Source organism: Chironomus tepperi, unplaced genomic scaffold, assembly GCF_022539635.2.
Source record: "Chironomus tepperi strain 1889 unplaced genomic scaffold, CSIRO-AGI_Ctep_v1 contig_84, whole genome shotgun sequence".
NCBI classification, from domain to species: domain Eukaryota; kingdom Metazoa; phylum Arthropoda; class Insecta; order Diptera; family Chironomidae; genus Chironomus; species Chironomus tepperi.
The window spans coordinates 85,411-107,296 of record NW_027226206.1 but is presented as its reverse complement, the minus strand read 5'-3'; the positions used below and the strand labels follow the sequence as shown (position 1 = coordinate 107,296).

Below are 21,886 nucleotides of genomic sequence, written 5' to 3'. Positions count from 1 at the left end.
ATATTGAAACCATCAATTTTGTACATTCCTATTTACAACCATACAGACGCTACTGACTGACTGGCTCACAATGTTTATACTTCCTGAGACCATTTATGTATCTATATATATACAGTGGCACTTGATTACCAAAAAAGAGAAAAGAGACAGAACAGAAAGTCGTAAAAGATAATTTCTGTGCTGAATAAAGAATAAATTCTTATATTTTTTAAAGGAGCTTGTCAGATTAGAACTTTTGGCTTCTTCTTTCACCTTTTTATTTTATTTATTTCGTTAGCTCACCTGATGCGATTGGTATAAATATTTTACAAACAGGTCATTTAACATTATTAAAATGAACAACTGTTATTAAGTAGTATCAATTTTAACAAATAGCATGTCAAGGAATGTTGAAATATTTTTTATGTTTCATTTTAAAATCATTTTCGTTAATTAATTTGTATTTTATTTTTTTTTTATTTTTTTGTGTATGGAGAAGTTAAGACGAGAAGGGAAAAAATATTCTGGACATTTAAAGTGGTAGCAGCATTGATAGCAATTTTGTGGTTAATTGAGATGGACTTTATCTTGTCGTTATGTGCCAAAATGATGATCAAGTTTTTTTTTTGTTGATCGAAAAATGTGCATACTTCTTTTTTTGGGGATAGGGAGATAGGAAGAGACACGTTTAAGTTATGAAGACATAAAAAGGAAGTGAAATTGGGAAATTAATTGAGTTTTATCAAATAATTTGGTTGGAAATTAGCTTGATTAGGAATTTTTGCTTTGGAACGATTATTTGCTTCCTACTGCCACTTGGCGAAAACAACCGGATTTGCCAAGTGGCAGCCACTTGGCTTTAAGTATACTGCTACCTCGTTGCCGTGGTGGCAACATTTCAATATGTGCCGATCGGGCCGGTTCTGGATTTGGTTTACATCTCCGGATTTTATCCAAAGCCAGACCGGTTCAACTCTGACTTGGTGCTTGATATGGTTTTAATATTCGAATTTATTCCGAATTCGCCACCAAGATAGAGTCAAGCGTCGGATTTTTAAATAGTTAACCGACTTGTCCTATTTGGGATATGCTATCATTGGCTATCGCTCGTTAATTCCAAACTATAAGCGCTATAGTTAAATTGATTCTCAAATTTACAGCAAGCATCATCCCAAAATTCAAAAATAATTCACAGCATTGCTTAGATCAGGTCGCGATACTGAGTGCATAATACAAGTTCCTCTGATCTACATCAACAGCATATTCTAAGACATTAAACCCTGTCAAATGAATTGCTACAAAAATTCCAAAAAAATAGCCCTAAAACAGTCATTTAAGGGTGCATCCTAAATCCATTCTTAATCCTACAAAACTTATCAGCACATTGCCAAATATTTGCTCATTTCTTTCCATCCAAAAATCCATTAAAACTCCTTCAAACCCAAGCAATACTAAAACTGATTCACAGCTTATATCCTCTTCAAATTCTCCCTATATTCAAGTGGATATTAATCATCCCTTCAATATCCAATTAAGTGTTCCTGCAATCTGCATTGAGCACTCTCTATAAGCAACAATTTATCATCCACTACTTTCATATTTCAATACCTTTTTTTTCAAGTGGATATAAAAGAATTAATTTGTAAGTAAAATTCTTTACTAATGACTCAACATATGCTTATATAAGTAAATATTATGAAATTTAATAAATTACTCTTATAGTTTATTTATAACTTAATTTAATTCTCAAATTTCCTCGTTAGTCTTTATATTTTTTGATATAATTATTAGCGGTATAATAATATCATTAAGCGTAAAGCATTTAGACAGAGAATATGAAGCCTGTATGTGAATAATATTGTTGATTAATAGTTAGACATTAACAAATGCAAATCGAATATTTTTTGTTTCACTCTCCCGAAACTCTCTTTCATATATCTGTTCCTTAATAAATTTCTCATTTTCATAATTTATGAATAATTAATCATGCACGATTTATTGTCTCTTAATCATTGGAATTTAATCTTTTTTGATCAGAAGCTGTGAGCGCGAGTCAAATTTTTTATATATTTTGTTAAGCAAGTCGGTGTGTGTTAAAGAAGAAAGCTAATCTTAATAATCACACTTTACAAAATGCTTTAATCAAATCGAAGAAATGACTTTGGTCTACGATTCCTTTGCGGTTTTTTTTGTTATTTTACAAATTGAACTATTTGTATATTTTCATGTTTTTCTTTTCATTTCTATTTTTTTTAATACTGCGTGTGTGTATGTGACTATTGGTCAACTCTTGGTAAGGGTATAGTGACCGAAAATGTGTTTAGCTTAGTTAGGGAATGAAGTATGCGCATTTTTTTGGGTATAGAAGTAGTGAGAAGCTATAGAAGTGAGAATATGGCTGAATTTAGAATATATTGTAGTTTCCTATTTTTGGCGACATTCTGATTGAAGCTTACATGACATTGCTTGATAGCTTACTTATTAAATGTAGGTATGGTGCCCATATGCGTAATATTTTAAGTTCGATGGACTTGTTTTAACAAGAAATGAGGTATCAGACAAGCAAAGGGAAGAATTGAAGCCGTTTTGGGAATCTATGACTCTAACAGATTGACAGCTTATGATCAGTTCTTTGATTTCTCATTCCTTAAATCTAGGAACTCAATTCTAAAACCACTAATAGGGTTTCACTTATGTAATTTCATGAGCATTGTGCGCTTTACACTGTGCGCACAGCACTCTGTATAATAAATGAGTGATCGTTCTCTGGTGGGAATTGAACCTAAGTATTGATGTAAAGATGCTAAGTACTCAAAACAGAAAGATGGAGATTTCTAGTCCATTGTCTAACCATTCAGCTACAGAGGTCTTACTCTTGAACTGGTAGATTCGCCTATATATGACAATATCCAAGATTCCCCTCTACTCAGACACAACAACTTAGCATAATAAATTTCAGACAATCAGCCACTTAATGTCCAACAATACCCAATTTCCAAAGACATCATCACCAAAAAAATGTTAAGACATTGTGTTAACCTTTACAAATTTTCAAGAACAAAAAGAGTGGAAAATAAGTAGAAAGAGAAGGAAAGAATAAGAAGAGGTGGAAACTCTTTTCTATAAATTATTCACCCATTTAACGCTATTCATGAAGAGTCACAATATTGTTCGTCAAAAATTTCCCAACCGAAACAAACGCAAATGTTCTTAGCTAAATTTCCTTATATAAAGCTACAAAATATATTTTTTTGGGGAAAAGAAAAGTTAAATATGTCAAAAAAGTAAAGTAAGTGAATAAGAGAGTGAAAAATGATGGAAACTATAAAATTATAATAATGGAAGCAATACACGTGAATGATATGTATTTATCACGAAGTATTGCATGTTAAAATCAGATTGACTTTTTTATTCATTTTTTTTTGTTCCTTTTTCGTTTATTGCTATTGTTATTTATTAAATCTATTAAAGTAACAATGTCGAAGCAGTTTTTCGCTTTTGTGTTTTACATTCTTACCTCTATACCCACAGTCAGTCATTATCACGTTAAAAAATGTCATGAGTGTGACGTACAGATTATTGTCACTGCTACGAGATTTAATTTATTTATTTTTTTCCTTTTTTTTCTCTTCATTTTATTCACGAATGTCTTCATGTCTAATTGTGTGTGCCTTTTTATGCGTTTAAGAATGAATTTTTCATTTTCTGTCTCTTGAATTTTTTTTTGTATTTTAAAGAAGGCAGGAATTAATGTATATATGGAAACAAAATGAAATTTTGCATGTGAAAAAGTGTTCAAGTACGGAGTGATTTTTGGGGATTTATTGACGGTACTAAGGAGCGCATTTACTGCTAGGGATAAAAAGAAGATTTCAGGTTTTTATCCATAAATGTCCGTAAAGTCCGTAAAGTCGACTCAAGTCAACTAGATTCAATACAAAATTCGAGTCAATTTCAAGCTTTGTTGTGTCTCGAAACACTAGCTCCACCCTCATCCTTTTCACTTGAGCACGCCTTGATCAGGAGTCCACACTCGTCTAGAATCGCAAAAAATGTTCAAAAACACAGCGTCCTTTATCTGAGTTGCCAAGTCCCAGAAAAGCCAAATTAAAAACTACAAGCATCGATTTTCATTCCTCAAGTCCTACCCCGAAAGGCCTAAAATACTTTAAAACTAGTTGATGGCAAGTTGGTATCCAGTTGATGTCTATTTCTATTGCATTGTTGTCAACTCTGGTGCATTGTCCACAAATAAATCTAAAATAGTATTGTATTTGCAGTCAAGCAATGCTAATAAGAGGTGAAACCTTCCTTTCAATAACTCATAATTTCTAGTTCCAAAAAATCATGCAAATTATGCACATATCCAGTAAATCAAAAAAATATAGAGATGTCCATCATCTGTTCATTAATATTCAGAGTATTATGTGACAATCAAGACAGCATCTCATATAAAAAGTGTAAAAAAGGCAAAAATCTCCACCAGAGAGACACTCCAAATAAAACACAATGTTTTCTGATGCCTCATTGAAGTTTCCAAGTCCATAAAGAATGGGCAGAATACCCCATGGCGATTTTGACACAATTCAACAGACTCATTACACTTTTTATTCACATGTCTCCCATATCCCCATATATGACACAGAGTGACTCTTGCCATAAAAAATTTTCAGTAGCTTTGAGTAACACTAGATTTCATTCTTAATTTAAATTCATAAGAGCAACAAATTAAAAAGGTCGGATTTTTTTTTTGTCACTCAAATGTTCATAAAACATGAGGAACAGCAAAAATTTTAATGAACAAAAATATTTTGTAGTATTTAATTACCATTGTCATGTTAATATCTATAACAAAATTGAACATAAATATCCATGAAACTTCCTTATACCCAGAAGTCATTAATTTTCAACATATCAAGATTTGTAAACTGTTTCCACAAAAATAATCATAATTACCACGACACAGTCAAAATGATTTTTTTTTTCATATACACCAAAAAAATGCACTTTAATTTGCATCAAGAACTGTCACATGTGAGTGAGAAGGAGGTTAAAATGAGCGAGAAGAAAAAAAAAACAAATTAAATTAAAATACAACATGTTTTATATTCTCATAAATTCTTCACATATGACAAAAATGTCATGTAATCGCTCATACTAGTTAGTACATATATATTTTTTCTTGCTGTGTGTGATTTGCTTGCAAAATAGATTTATGCATTCATTATACTAATTTAACAAAACAAAATATATGAAAAAAAAAAATTTGCATTTTCATTAATTGTAGTTATGAGCTTTCCTCACAATTTCTTATTTTTCCCCCTCCCCGCCCCTACGTACACACACATGACATAGCCTCCAATTTGCACTCACTTTCCTCCTATTTTTCCACTCAACAGGAAAATGAATTTAAAAAGAATATTGTGTGCAAAAAGTGGCTGCGTGTAAAATTTACATGTTTGCATGTTTTATTGAAATAATTCACTTTACATATATTTTCAATTTTTTTTTTTTTCATACATCTCTCTCTACAAAACATTACTCAGTGCTCATACATAAATGAACTTTTATTTTTTTTTGCTGCTTATAACTTTTCTGTGTGCTCTCTGTTCAACTCTACTCACTTACAAAACTACAATACTTCATACATATAATATTCACAATGAATGCAGACGTGTACACATGTATGAAAGCGCATTGAATATGCCAGGGAGCCGAAAAGAGCCAATTTATGACTCGTCATGTTATCTTTGGAAGATTGTCTGATGATAACGTCGTAAAGAGCTTCTTTACTTTTTTTTATTGTTGTAAAGTCAAGGGATGGGTGCTGCTGCTGATACATTGTATGTATTTATATCTGTTTCTGTATATTGTAGCTCAATTTGATGCTTATAGTTGTGAATTTTGATAATTTCTCAAAAACCGTTATGCTAAAAGTTTGAAAAATTTTTGAACTTCGATACTAAAAGTTTTGAACTTCCAATTTGAACTCATTTCAACGATTGAATGATGCGAATTTCGATAACTTTTAAATAACCGTTATGCTAAAAATTTGAACATTTTTGAACTTTTATGCTAATTTTTTTGAATTTTTAGTATCTAATTTGAACTAATTTTGACGGTTATTGACGCAAATTTGACTGAATTGTAAGAATTTCAGAAAATCGTTATGATAAAGATTTGAAAATTTTGAACCTTAATGCTAAAATTTTGAACCTAGGAAAATTTCACTTAAATTCATCAAATCAAGCATTAGAATCCCATATCACCCAATAATCAGGACCAGATACACCATCCTTGTCTCTACATTGTTGTTGCTGTTCACTCCATTGGAAAGTACTAGTTAAATTAAATGAATATATCTGTGTGTCTATATTAATATATGATGTATGTAATATAATGTATTTATTTAAAAGAGCAAGGAACTCATGCATAATGCAGTTATCCATCTAATAAATAATTAAAACTGCACTTGCTATGTTGTTGTTCTTATTTATTTTTTTTTTTGTTGTAGCAAAAAAATGTTGCACAAAAAAGAACAGCAAGAGCAGCAAAATTGTTATAGACAAAAGAAGTAGATGTGTATGTACATCTGATCATGAATATGTGCGCTTTTTGTGTTCACGCATTACAAAATTCCCTAATAATATTATTTAGTCGTGTCTTTCATGCGTAAAAATTATTATAACAAGCACAAGTGTATGCTATTAACTGGCAAAATATTTCATTTTTCGCAGATGCTTCTCTTCACGTTTTTTTATTGCTGTTGTTGTTGTTGTTCCAGTGCAAGCATCGAATCTGTTGTTGTGGAATTAAAAGAATTTTAACCACTTGCACTCGAGCGTGTATATGTGTATAGAAGTACAACATGTACATTCTTCTCTATAGATTGCTTGCTGTATGTCTATATGTCTATATCTACAGATGTTATGAAAGCAAATCAATCTTATAATAAAATATTTTTCACAAACAAAACAATTTTCTCAACATCATAATCATAAATCTAGAATATATAACAAATATGCGAAGTTAAGATAATTTTTTAATTAATAGGCTATATATTTATAGCGTAGACTGTGTAAATTGTGAGGGGGGCATTATAATTGTTATGGCTGGATGGCTGGGCAAACGTCTCGGAGGTCTGTAGATTAAGTTTAACAAAATACTTCTTGTTGTGATTAATACTTGATTAAAAGAGGATTTGGATGGCTTATAAGGGTTTATGTGAGGGGGTTATACCTCAATGGATGCTGAGTGTATGAGCTGATTTTGGATTTTGAGTGATTTACACCTCATGTTGAGTTTATTTTGTATTTTTGAAGGATTTAGACACAGGTTTTGGATTTAGAAATTGAATTGGTGGACTTATTGATAACTTTATGGGTTTGTAGGATGCAATAACGATCAATATTGCAGCATTGTCGAGTAAAGTCATTTTGACTTCTTCGGGAGAATAGGACTAGCTTATGGATTGCTGTTAAGGTAACTTTGCTATTGCACATGATATTGGGAATTGACAAGCGGTAGCCAACATTAAGTCAGATGATATCTGTATATGAGAAGCTATGAATCAAAATTAATAGTACGGGCAGCAAAGTAGAGTTAGTCCACATCCCGAGTGAGCAACTAGACATAATGTTTGGTAAATATCTAGACCTACGATCGACTAGTGACATTTACTCTAAAATGTTCCTAACTATTTGTCATTAATCGTCCATAGATCAAGTTCTTAACCAGACATTACGTCATGTTGTCGAGCATCAAAAAGAATGTAGACAGAACAAGATAATCAGTCTATAAATGCGTCTTACTAACCTAATCAGCAATTCCAACATAAGCCAAGATTTTCTACAACTTTTTCTTTGATACATTGTATGTTGATGGAAATTAATCAGAATAGTAAATGAGAGTACAGATGAGATTTTTTTTTCCTTTCTTTTACTTAGTTCTTGCTTTTATTTATTCATATTATTGTTGTTTTATGGCTGGAAATAAAAAAAAATAATAAAAAAATTTGCATAAAAGTTGTAAATTACTCGTATGCAAAAATCTGCATGTAATTACATACAAGCAGCAATAAATTATAAAGTGTCTCGTTGTTTACACTACAAAACTAGAAAAACTCCTTTCTCTCCTTTTTTCCACCTCCTTTGCTTCCCCATTTTGTACTATGCCTTATTCTTATTCGCTTTATCGTCATCATCAACATGATGTTATTGTTGGTGTATTATATTAAAAATTACAACATATATTCTCTCTGTCTGACAGGCAGAGAGCAGCATAAGAAAAAAAAATCAATGTCAATAGCAGCATAATTTTTTTATATTTTTTTGAAGCTCACAAGCAGCTTGTGCTTTAAAGCTTGTTCTTATTTTTATGCAGAACAAACATAAAGTTACTTTAAAATCTTTTTAAACAACAATATGAGGATGTTTAAAGGAAGCAACGAGAAAAAAAGGATACACATGCGCTGTATCTCATGTTCTGTAAGATTTACAATAATTTTTCATATTGTTGATACACGAAAAGAATGGGAAAGAAAAAGTAACAAGAAAGGAAATTTAGCAAATGTTGTAAACTCAACAATATCTTTAATATCGTCATCTCATCTTTAAATGAAAGAAGTTGTTCATACTGTATCTTCATCGTAATGTTTTCAATGTTGTCGCTATACGCTATTAAATATTAGATGATATCTTTTGCGTATGTTACCTTCATTTTTCACTCAATTGGAATCTTATGTGCAGTGTTTTATGCTTTACATACGGTTTCATACCATACACATGAGTGAAAATAAAATTATATGCTTTTAGCTTATTTAATAATGAAAAAAAGTAATAATATAATATTTATTCATGACTGTTTCTTTGCTTTATTCTTTCTCTTTGGACATTTTTTTCCCACCAACAGCGAAGAAAAAGAAGATTAAGTATGATTGTTTTGAGTTCTTATGAACGACTGGATATTTAGTTCTGTAGAGCAATTAATTGGAGGTTAAACTGACCTTAGCTGAATTAAGGTGAAATTGAGCTGAATTGAGTTGAAATTAAGCTGAATTTGGATGATAATAAGTTAAATTGGAATGAAAATAAGTTGAATTTTGATAAATACAAGCTGAATTGGGGTGAAAATGTAGAAAAATGCTGAATTGAGGTGAGAATGTTGAAAAATAATGCTTAATTGAGGTGAAAATGACAAAAATTTTGAATTGTGTATTGAATTGAGGTAAAAATATTGAAAATAAACCGAACTGAGGTGAAAATGTTGCTGAATTGAGATGAAAATGTTCAAAACAATGCTGAATTGAGATAAAAATAATAAATCTACGCTGAACAGAGACGAACTGTGTAGAATTAACGCAAAAATCCTATTTCCAGACAAACAGCAATAAATTAAAGCTAATGTAGTCTAAATTTAGCACTATAAACATAAAGAAAAGTCTTTATTCAGCAAAGATAATAAAGAATCTATTACAACAAGTAGTATTCAGACAAATAAAGTTAATCCTCAATTTTTATTTACTTAGAAATAAGCTATACAACACAAAATACTTGTAAGAATCACTACACAGTCTCTTGAACAACAATTTAAAGTATTGAATAACTAAAAGCTTTAAGTCGCAAGGCAATTTAAAGCATAAGAATAATGTATGCAAAATGGCGACGCCGTCTAATCGATTTTAGTTCCATGATAATGTGTGAAAATTCTTTCCTTTTATTTACCTAAGTTGGACTAATCTTTATTAAGAGCCATTGAACATGAGCATTTATTTTACTTGATATTAAATAAAATTTATGCGTTTTTAAAGTGTTCTTAACGAAAACAAACACAGAAAAAAAACACACAAAAAAATTATCTCAGATGGTGAATCAAATAAATCATTTGATGCTCAAGCAGCTTCCTAAAAAAAGTCTGTATGTTGATACATAGGCTGAGTTTAATGTACATAAAATAAATATATATATATCAAGTTTCTCTCTTTTTTTACATTTTCAAAGGCGATCAATTAAAAAGCCATCAATAAAAATCAGAAACCTATGAATTTCAGATTGCCGCACTCATTCAACATTTTTTTTGCGGGAGGGTGGCATGGAGAGTGAGAGAAAAAAAAATCTTTTTTTCAATGTGATTTATCGTTCGATTTTCAAGAGCGAAAAGAAAGGAAAGGAATGAAAGGAACACAAACAAAAAAAAAATATCGAAATAAATGGATGAGTGGAAAATATTCACGATTGGAAACATGTGTGAGCAGAGAAGTGTATCATTTATTGTATGATCTATTTATTTTGACACAAATTTCCATTAAAGAATTTTTTTTCCTTCTTTTCATATTATTCTCTTTTTTTCTGCTTGGGGATTGATACAATGGCATGAATGGGCTATGAATATGAGGATATTGATGTATGAATTTTCAATGATTGTGGGACGATATTTTTTTATGGGGAGAGATTTTTTTGTGTGTGGATTTAAAGAGCTTTTGAGTGATATCAATTGATGATTAAAGTTTTTTTTGGGTAATTAGGTTTTGGGGTTGATTGTAAATGACGTCTATAAGAGTATTCCTGAGCGACATAAATGAAAAATGCTGCGCCACGGAGTTTTTAATGCTTCTCCTAATCACTTTTAATAATACCAAATGGAAGTCCTTCTTCATATGGACGCCATTTAGCCTTCACATGTCTCCGTGGCGGAGCTTTCTTCATTTGTGTCGCTCGGGATTGAAGATTCTTAAACTGAATAATAAAATTTTATTTAAATTGAGGATTTCCGGTCGTCATAAAATTGAATGTTGTGTATAAAGCTGTCAAATGACACTCCATGCCGTGATACTTCAGTTGCACTGGTCACTCAGTAGTCAATTGTCCGGAGCGACACGTCATGACGATAATGATGTAAATGCATTCGTCACGACGTCTTGATGATGATCTTTCGATGATCAATTGACAGTCAATCCAAATTTGAAGCTTCAATTCGTCCATTCATAACCTCAAATAATCCACACTTCACCTGACATGCTTCAAACACTTTCAATCCACATTTTAATCCAATTTCTACAAAACACCATTCAGCAGTCAAGGAAATACTTAAAGTTCAAATTGAGCCAACACAGTTTATGAAATATGAGGAAACATTTAATTGATTTTCAATCAATATTCAATTTGTTTCTAATTACAAATTGATATTGAAAAGCAATTAATATGTTGCACTAATAATAACTTAATTTAATAGTCTTTCAAGTTTAAATTTTCTATATAAATATTAATTCGTGCAACATTGTATCATATAAAAGTTATGAAACTTTTTTTTTTCTTCTCTTAACTCTCACATGAGTCGAACAATTAGCATCGATATAAACTTCTTTTTTTAAAAAACTGCACACGTAATTATTGTAATTCGATGCAATTATCAGAGTTGTATTTCAAACCGTCGATTTGTAATTAAGTCGATTCGTCGAGTAGCAAACTTAAAGCTTTATAATTTTCATAACATAATTAAGAGTTGAGTTTGTTTTGTTTTGAGTTGAGGCATTGGAGTCTATTTAAGGGCAATTTATGTGTTTTGTTAGGGAAAATTAATTTTGATTATTATAATTTGAAAATTATTTAAATTTTTTCAATTTTGGATTGCAAAATTTATTAATTTGTAAAGATTTGGATTTGACAGGCGGAGATTTATGTCGATAGATTAGATCTTTGAATGATTATTCAGATTAAATCTTGTTGTTTTGAGGTCGTTCTAAACTGACGTCGGAAAATTAAGTTGTTGATGCATTTACAATGCATTTAGTGAGAATTGTGGGAAGTTTGGAATATTCGAATCTACATTTTTGAAATATTGGACTTAGTTCAAATTCTAAACATTCCTGAGTGCCTCGATATGGTTGATAGGGCATCGCAATGTCGTCATGTTGATGGCAAAACTTCAGAATTATTTGGATATGGTCTTGAAAACTGATTTTGTCTCATAACTCGAAAGACACAAGTAGACACATGACTTAATTCAGAATTGACACTAAATTAGAGTCTAAAGTCCATTTGGGACCTATATCTTCTGCTTTATGTCTCTCGGGTTATGCCGGTAAAAAATGAATTTGTAGCTCAAGCGTGGTCGCATCGGGATTATTACAAATTTTATTGAGTATCAATCAGTTTAAAGCTACTTAACCCTCTATCTAATCGTCTACCTTATGTCATTTTAGTATAAAATTGCAATATATACGATAAAACTGACAAAAATGTACTTTACATGTACTTAATACTTCCAACTCAACAGTCCATATCAAATTCACATCCAAACTTTTCAACAGCAACTTAAGAATATTCCCAATACCCCTACATCATATCCAATTCAAAATTGATTCAAACACAAAATATGAAAAAAATCACATAGAAATCCAATTGATATCAATTCAACAGAAATATATCAGTATTATTTATAAAATATGTATTTTCAATCTAGCAAGTCTTTTGAGACTCTCTCTACACATGTTTCACTCAACTCAATCTGAATGTTCATCTTGTTTGCAAACGGAAAATGTAACAAATTTCCTTATGCCAAATCGCTTAAAGTTTTTTTTCCTTTCCTTTTTCACACTCATCTATTTCATTCTCAACCATTTGGATGTTCTGTAGCATCCGAAATAACATATTTCCAATTCCCTCCATAGTCAATTCGATTTTGGGTATGAGGGAGAGTAACGACAATGAAAAGAGAAAAGAAGGCAGCCAGCAAGCAAGTACCAAAAAATAATATAAAGACGAAAAGGGTGGTCGTATAATAGTGAGAATAAGAAGAAAATGGGATGTTTTAGTAGGATGGAAATGGTGGAAAATAAAAAAGAAATAAATTTTTATTCTGTAATACGTTTGACCGCCTTAACGCTGTAAAAGCGTTTTATATGTCTAAAGACATCAATTTTAAGGGATCCGTTTGCCGTTTTTGGAATGTGTAGATGAAACAATCTGCTTTACGCTCTTTACGACCATTACTTCATCCAACTGAGTTTCTTGCTCCGATTCGTACTTTTTTTTTTTCTTCGTGATGTTCATGAGAAAAATGTTAAGGAAAAACAGAAGTGCACAAGAAGAAGAGAAATTTTAAGGAAGAAACTTTTCCGATCAAACTGAATTGACTTGAAATAAGATGAGAGTTTGAGGATATGATCGATTGGTTGGAGGTGGTTAGAGCGCATTTTGGATACTTTTAGGTTATGAAGATGTTCATTTATTGCAATTGCAACTGAAAGGGTTTAGAGGGTAGCCCAAAATGAGCAAATTAAGCTGTGGATTTGAGTTTCCAAGTGAATCTATGAGACAAGCAGCTTAGAAGCCTAAATTGACACCCTGTCATGCTTCTAGTCAAGTGAAATGGGAAACATGATGAAAAATATAATTTGACTGGTTCGAATCCCAATTTACTGTGATTCCTGCACTCTCGCACGATCAGTTCAAACTGAAATGTTGTTCAAGTGCTGACCAAGCAGAGAATTAAATTAGAACCGGCTAATTATAGAGCTGTTAAGTGACTGCTACTGCCAAGTGAGCATCTGATTGCTTATCACTGTAATCTGTGCTTGCATCACCCTGTAGCCTATACGTTTTTGATTAAATCAATCGATGTCCACTGAGACAAACAATTTAACAGAAAACAGCACCCAATTTTCCATAGAAAATTCAGCTAAAAAAAGGAAAAAACCAAAAGACAAAAGGAAAATTCCACACCGGGGGTGAAAATTCCCATCAAAATCGATTGCTGACAGCAAAACACTTATTCAATTAATGTCTTTTTCATTATCCACTCATCGCATATAAAAATACATTAGAATGAAAAAAAAAATTGTGAAATCTGGCTGAGAGGAAATTGAAAATTCATAACTGGGAAGAAGGAGACGAGAAGAGCAGCAGCACACAAAAAAAAAGTTTCCACGCATCTGAATGCTCAAAAAAAAAGAAAAATTTCCGCTCTAGATAGAAAACATGATAAAAACGTGATGGAATTATTGACTTCGTTTTTTTTACTGCAGCGAGTGAATTGAAAGCACAAAAAATAAAATTCTGCTTCTTTTCTATTGCCTTTTTTGAAATGTCGACACGAGAAGAAGAATGGTGAAAAAGAGATGGAAAGAGCATTTCTCAAGCATCTCATTCTTGAAAAACGATTATTGGAGATTTATGTAAATACATGCGATTGAAGAATGAAGAATGAAAGAAGAGTATTGAATTTAAATACCTTGAAGACTATAAGTACAGCTTTTGAATACATAAATAATATAACAATAAATCAAAGTAAAGTCAAATAATGTGTGATTTTTCTTTCCTTTTTTATTCCTTCTTATTATTCCATATAAAAATTCAATCATTGAGTGATGTGTTCGGTTGGGGGACATAAGTGAATTCTCTCACATCATCATCATCCAACAATAATAAGGAAGAATAAAAAAAGGAAGATTGAAATCTGTCGTGATTTGACAAATTTCCATCATGAAAGGAAGAATTTATTTGCCATTGCATGATTCCGTTTTGATAACTTCATGGCAAACGGACTGTAAAACGTATCAATTAATCAAAGTAGTTCATAAATGTCCGCTCTATCTTTATCTGTGTAGTTTAATCAAATTGATTTTTTTATTTTTTGTTGCTGCCTTTTTTGCCTCCTTGTTATTATGAGTAATATATTTCCATCATGAAAATTGCTGAAAATAATTGAGGCACGAAACAAAATCATTTATTATAAGCTAAGTTGCACAATTATAAATTCATAAAGTTACGGGAGTTGAAAAATAGAGAGTCTAATTGTATTTTGGGGTTGAGTTGGTTGGTGGATATGGCGCATTGTTTAATGAGTTATTAAAATTTTATAAGTCTATTTTTGAGTCTCTGGGGAGTGCTTAAGGGGGTTAAATTAGAAATGGCGGAATATGGGGACAATCAGAAGTTTAATCAAGAGATGTAAACAGAAAGAAGGCAGATGACCACGAATTTTGTTGAGATTCCAATTAAAGCTTCATCAACAATGATATAGTTTAAATTGACATTCAGCCAAGCACTTCAACTAACCCCGTTATCTTAGTTGTAAGGGCATGCAACCGGAAATTGTAGAATGTGGGTTCGATTCCCGTGGGTTTTCTGCTATATGGTTAAGACCAGAGCTCAAAGTCGACTCGAATTTTGTATGGAGTCGAGTTGAATTCAAGCTTTCTGGTCAAGACTCAAATTATTTAAGTACCATAGCCTAGTTCCGTTAAATTCTTATATGAAGCTGTCTCTACCGCTTGTACCCAATTCCCAACAAGTCAGCCAACATCCCAAAATGACCCCCTCACATCCACTACATCTTCACAAAGTTCCGCTAAAACAAAAAAGCTCAAATCGTCGACGACTAGCAAAAAAAAGAGAGTTATAAATAAATAACTAGACAAGCTCTATAATATCATTTGCTGTTTTGTTGATCATTTTTCATTCATTTAACACGACAAATGCATAAAAAAATTATTTCATGCTAAATGTCTATTTAATCAGCACAAAAAAAAATAACAGCACTAAATGAATTAATAATGTTTAAATCGCAAGTCATAACGTGAAACATGGCTTGAAATAATGAAATTTATTAAAATAATAAAGGCACAAAAAAAAAAGCAACTGAGTATTGACTAATCAGTGAACATGTGTTTCGATTTGAGCGACTTGCACACATTTTTATATAAAAATTCATTTGTTTTATAAATTGTTAAAAATGATGTTCAAATATGTAGCTAATAAATCATTGATTAATTAATTTGATATTTGTGACTATGGTGCAACTGAGCCTCGCATAAATGCAACCTTATGCTTAATGTCTCTGAAACAGCAGAAATAAATAAACAAAAAAAGTCTTCTTTTTTTAACGCAAAGATTGGAAAGAAAATGAGAGAAACAGTCACAGCAGGATCGTTGACGCGCACATATAAAGATGACTGTATAAATGATAACAAGATGAATGCGCCCTTGAGCTTATGACAGTGAGAAAAATGTACATAAAATGAGAGAGAGCAGAAGAAAAAAAATTATTCATGAGATTGCTGTTATGCTTTATTTTTTTTTTGGCAACGAGACTCATCCATGAGATTAAATGCCGATTGAATGGAACCAAATGACAGCGAGAGAAGGAAAGAATATGAAGAAAAATCGATATCGACCCATAATGTTCCCCAGACATCTATATTTCCTGTATATAAAGTTCTTTTCTTTTCACGTTGTTTTTTTTAAATCTGAAGCTATAAGGATGGAATGAGGATGTGAATCCCCTAGACATCGATTGAATTTAGACAGAAACGAAAAAGAAAACAATTGATACAATCGGGGCTGATTTTTCTTCTTTATTTGCTATTGAAAAGCACTTTTGAGCATTGATTTAAATGCGCGAAATCAATAGAAAGCTAGTCAGATGATAAAAGCACATGTCATCAGAATTGAAAACAATAAAGTCAAATAAAAATAAATGACATGTCATTTAAGAATCGCAGATATATGTGCCACTGCTTCTCCTATAATTGTGCTCATAACATAACTTAATTTCATCGTTATTTCATGCAATGATAGAGCATAAAATAAATGTATACGGTTACATAGATTTTACACTTATCATGATTTAATATTTTAGCATAAATTCTGATAAAAATATACTTTATGACTGTGGGGTTGTCCACAATGGCTCATTATGGTTTAAAGCTTATTTTTTATTCATTTTATACGCGATTCTAAAAATTATTCATGGCGAGTTTCAAAGGGAATGTCCACAAAGATTTTTATATGACAATAAAAAACAGAATTATTGTGCTTTGAAGTTTATGATCAACAGATTAGTGTATTTTGAGTTACTGGTTATGATTTTAGGACTGAAATGATTTTGGTTTGGTAATTAAAAAGCTTTTTACTGGATTTTGGCTTTTGGATTGAGGTACACAGCTGTAGATGGGGATTTGGATCAATTTTTTGGGATTTATTGACATTATCTTCATTTTTGGATTTAAACCTTAATTTCGACTAAATTTATACAAGGTATCTTAGAAAAAATTCAATAATTTAGTTCCGACAATAAATATCGAGTGGACAGGTCTACACTTGAATAGTCATTTGTATCGAGTTATATATAAGTGATTATGCCAATTCGAGTGAAATGGGTAGGTTAAATAGCTAGACCATTGACCGGATGTCAATATCACGCTTCTTCTGAGTACAAGGGTTCGATTCCCTACAGAGATCGATCTCTCAAAAATTAATAGACTCATGTCGACATGACAAGGATTCGCACAATGCTTATGACATTTTCACTAGCAGTTACTGAATCTGCTTTGTATTTTTGATAATTGTTCATAAAATACTTATAATTCTAGTGATCTTGTCAGAACAATTCAGACTTCTAGAAGTGGTTTAAAAATTCAGGGAATCAACCTGAATGATTGAAAAGCTTCCAATTTCGCTGATATTCCTGACTTCTCTAGAAAACAGATATAATCTACTGAGTATGCTCTATTAGCAATCATCATCCTAATTAAAAAGCAATTTAGATCCCCACAAAATGCGCCATCAAACTCCCCAAAACCATCGCCATAATATTTCAAAAGCAGCCAATGCTCGCAATCCTTTATTTCATTCAATTGCTCCTCACTTTACTTTTAATTTTCATAATTACCATCAATAATTGTTTCATGAATGTATATTTTATGAATAACGCGAAAAATCATGATAATTTGACATAATTCTATAGAACGTTCATCATAACGCATTTATAACTAGCCATCAACAAATTTATAATGTATATAATATGACCAATGGTCTATATAGATTGCACAGTAATAGCATTTGTATAGTAAAATCCAACCTATTTGTTGTAGTTACTCATTTGACGACGAAAATGATTAATTATGTATTTTCATTTGGAGCCGTATCCCAAATTAATACGGATATATATGCATATAAAAAAAGGGGTTGAAAATGAAGACTTTTTTTTTATTTCCAATATTTATTTTTCGCTTCTGCATGTTGTCAATAATTTTCATGTGACATGCAATGAATTTTGTTTGAAAATTGCGTGAAAATTGTCCACATAGACGATATTGTGTTGTCACTCCAACTCAATTGAGAATTGATTTGACAATAGAATATATAAATTGCATCACTAAGCGCAATACTAGCGAAAATATCTAAATTTTTATAGCAAAAATTTATCGAGTGTGAGAAGTTTTGAAAAAACTATAGTGAAATTAGAATTGGGGACAGAGAAGGAAGTAGAAAGAAGGCAAACATGCACACGAATGATGATGACGAAAGTACATGAAATGCAATTTGTTTGTTGAATTGAAAATAGTACTATGAATATATATCATGAGAGGAGATCCCATTGAAGTATTATCAAATGGCAAATAGTTTCATTTTATTATATATGTTGAAATGAAGTGAACGATGATGGGAGTGAGATGGAGATATATAATGTTATTTATGCAAAACAATATATTGTGATGGAATGAGCCAATAAATAATGTAATGCCGAATTGTAGACTCAATTGCAAAATATCCATGAGTGATAGTAAAATATAAGTATGAAGATATGAGCTGGGGTGTGCCAACAGACTCAAAATTTAAGATTTTTGCCTCTAAAGTAAATAAAATTAAATTTGAAAAATTTAACGGATTTTCAAAATTTGAAAACTTTAACGGTCATTCAAAATTCAAAATTTTCACTTTTAATCCTTAAGCCCACTTTGAAGCCCATTGGCTCACCCCAAATATTTCCATATTCATATATTGTTTCTATATGGCATTTATTATTACTGGGATGCTGCTGCTGTTGTACCCTGGCAAAACCATACATAACATGAGACAGTGAATATCGCTTGAGGCAGCTACATCTATTTTGTCTTTTTTTTTCGGGTCAAATCGTGACTAATAAATTCATCATCATTGTTCTTGTTGCTCTCTTCTGCTTCTCCTCTCGCAATAAATAAATATTTTTCTGTGTGTGCCGTAACGACATGATATGCTGTTGCTGTTGTTGTTTTGTAATATTGGCCAATTCAATTCAATTTTCTCTGTTACACTCTCGATCTGCTTGACAGAGGGAGAGAGGGGGAGGGTTAACATCAATAATAATAATAGCTAGGAATAATCACAAAAATTTATGTCAATGGCAATTAATTAATTTTTTTTCTATGTTTATTTTTTCAGTTATGGTGCAGGATATGATCTTGCCGCTCGCCGTAAAAATGCAACACGTGAATCAACAGCAACGCTTAAAGCGTGGCTTAATGAACATAAGAAGAATCCTTATCCGACAAAAGGCGAGAAGATAATGTTGGCAATTATAACAAAAATGACACTAACACAAGTGTCCACATGGTTTGCAAATGCAAGACGTCGACTTAAGAAGGAGAACAAGATGACTTGGGAGCCGAAAAATAAGACGGATGATGATGACGATGCAATGGTGTCGGATGATGAGAAGGAGAAGGATGACATGGATGATAAGAGTCGGAATAAAGGTAAGACTGAATTCCTTAATATTTAATTTGGCACTTGCTTCTTGGGGTTGCAAGAATGGAATAATGTTGTCCGGTTGTTTGTGAATTTTCGTATTGAATTTATGAATAACTGTCGAAAAAAAAAATTCAAATTTTTCTTGAAAAATTCAAATCTAAAATGTCCGTTATTTTTTGAAATGACAAATTAAGGAGGAATTTAAGAAAAGCAAGCAGTTCCCGCTAAGATGAATGAATGTAAAAAGAAGTAAATGTAAAATTTTATGCCTAATTAAAACTGTCATGAACAGCACACAATGGACGACCATAAATTAGACAGCGCGCTTGGCAAATTAATGTAAAAAGAATCTTTAAATTTATATACGAGATATATATTCAGATATTCCGTAGAAGAAATGGAAACGAGGAACAAAAAAAAAACTTGAAGCGCGCGCTGAGGATTTGTAAAATCTAATAATTTTTAATTAAAAGGGTTGAAAAATGTCTTTTTTGTGCTACTGCTATCGCTATTGCTTACGGCAGTGGGTGGAAATTATTTTCTGTTGTATTTGTGTGTGGCGACGGCATCTAACGCTATAATTTATTTATATACAAAAAACATTAATGTGTCAAGAAAATAAAATTTATATTGAAAGTCACATTTCATTATGATAATTTTCACTCTCTCATTTAGTGACTCTTTAAAGTCGGGTTTTGTGTCTATTGAGTAGCTTTAAAAAAAATATGAAAGAAAATCCCTTTAGAGAATTCATTTCCATTAGGCTCAAAGTGAGATATTTTTTCACTTCACTTCCCTCCTTCATTTTTCTTCTTTTCACGTCCTCCTCCCCGTCCTCGACATTCCCTGAAATAACATTTTTCACTGTGCTGCCTTTCACTTTTCTCGTCTCTCCTTTATACTTTTTTTAAAAACAAAAAAGTTGAAACTAAACTACATATTGTGAGCATGTGTTTAAAGCTATAGAAAATTCTTTTTGTCACTTTATTCCCATTCTTATCTTCATGTCGTCAATTTTCACTTGACAACTTTTTCCATCAACATTATCGTCATAGCTGTGCAACATACAGTTGTACAAAACGACAAGATATATATGCTAGGGGTTGGCTATGACTGCATTGCATGAATTCCTTAAATTAAATCAAATTAATTTTAAAAAACTTTAGCAAATCCATTGTGCTGTCATACTTAAGTGAATATCTATCCATTCCTATCTATTCCTATTGCTGTTCATATTGTTGTATTCAGAAAAGGGAGTGCAGACAGTGAAAAAACTTGCAACTAACAAGTGGTCTTTTCACTTAACATAATCGGATAATGGAAATTATCACGCGCGCCCTTCCTCTCGCTCACTTCCTGTCTATCATTTCACTCAAATCTAAATCTCTCTCGGCTCCTTCTACTGCATTTAATCTCTCATTCTTGTTTTTATTGTCAGCATCTCCACCCAAATTCTATCCCTAATGCAAAAAGAAATTGCACTTTTTTCGTGTATGAGAATAAAATTTTTAATGCCGTTCACAATTGCGTATGGCCAATATTTTATTTCGCTATAAAAAATATAATAGAATTTTATGGATTTCTCATCCTCTCTTGAGTCAGCAATGCATTTTATTAGATATTTGCTATTAAAAACAATATTCAGCATTAACACGAGATGCTGTTTGGGTTTAAAATATTGCTATTAATCAGGGTTGTTAACATTTGTTATTGTTTAATCTTGTTATAGTATAGAATTTCTATAATTTAGTTAGAGCAGACCTGAATGTTAGAAATCTGATTAATTCAATTATTTCAGACAATTGACAAATCGGAACTGTGCTAAAATTGAAGTACAGCTTAAGTTAAGCTTGAATATTAGCCATAATGTTTTAAATCTAAATAGTCGATTTTAAACTTACCTGTCTCTGTGATTCCATTTGAATACCAAAATCATCTTTATTCACTTCATTGCATCACATAGTCTTCTTAAGATGCTTAATTATTCCTCAATGTAACTGCAAATCACTTAAATTAATTAATTTTCATTTGAAACACAAATTTTGATGATTTTGTTTTCAATTTTATGAAGTTCAAAATTTGAACCAAAATTTTTTACTAAAAATTTCAAAATTTAACGGCTTTTTGTAGACTTTTCTTGTAGAATTTCACAAAATTCTCGTGTTAATCTACACATTCAAGTCTTATTATATTTTTTGAACAATTATTAATCCCAACAAACATTCATACATCACAGAACTCAACTCTGCTGCTAATAAATTCATCTCCCCAACTCCTCTCTCTGCATTTTAATGCATTAGAAATGAATAGACAGTAAAAATCTGAGAGAAGGGATCGCACCCTCACACAAATGGTGCTATAATATTTAATTCACCATATCAAATTGTTTAAATAGA

General features: G+C 31.4%; 1 protein-coding gene across 3 annotated transcripts in view; it reads left to right on the top strand.

The window, feature by feature from the left end:
- ara (araucan) overlaps nucleotides 1-21,886 on the top strand; it is a 105,865-nt gene that overhangs the window by 64,649 nt on the left and 19,330 nt on the right. For all 3 annotated transcript variants that reach the window (XR_011543955.1, XM_070634018.1, XM_070634020.1), the window contains exon 4: nucleotides 19,182-19,495. Coding sequence is in view for 2 of the 3 variants with exons in the window: in XM_070634018.1 (XP_070490119.1) it covers nucleotides 19,182-19,495 (314 nt within the window). In the remaining variant the exon portion in view is untranslated. The remainder of the gene's footprint in view (nucleotides 1-19,181; nucleotides 19,496-21,886) is intronic.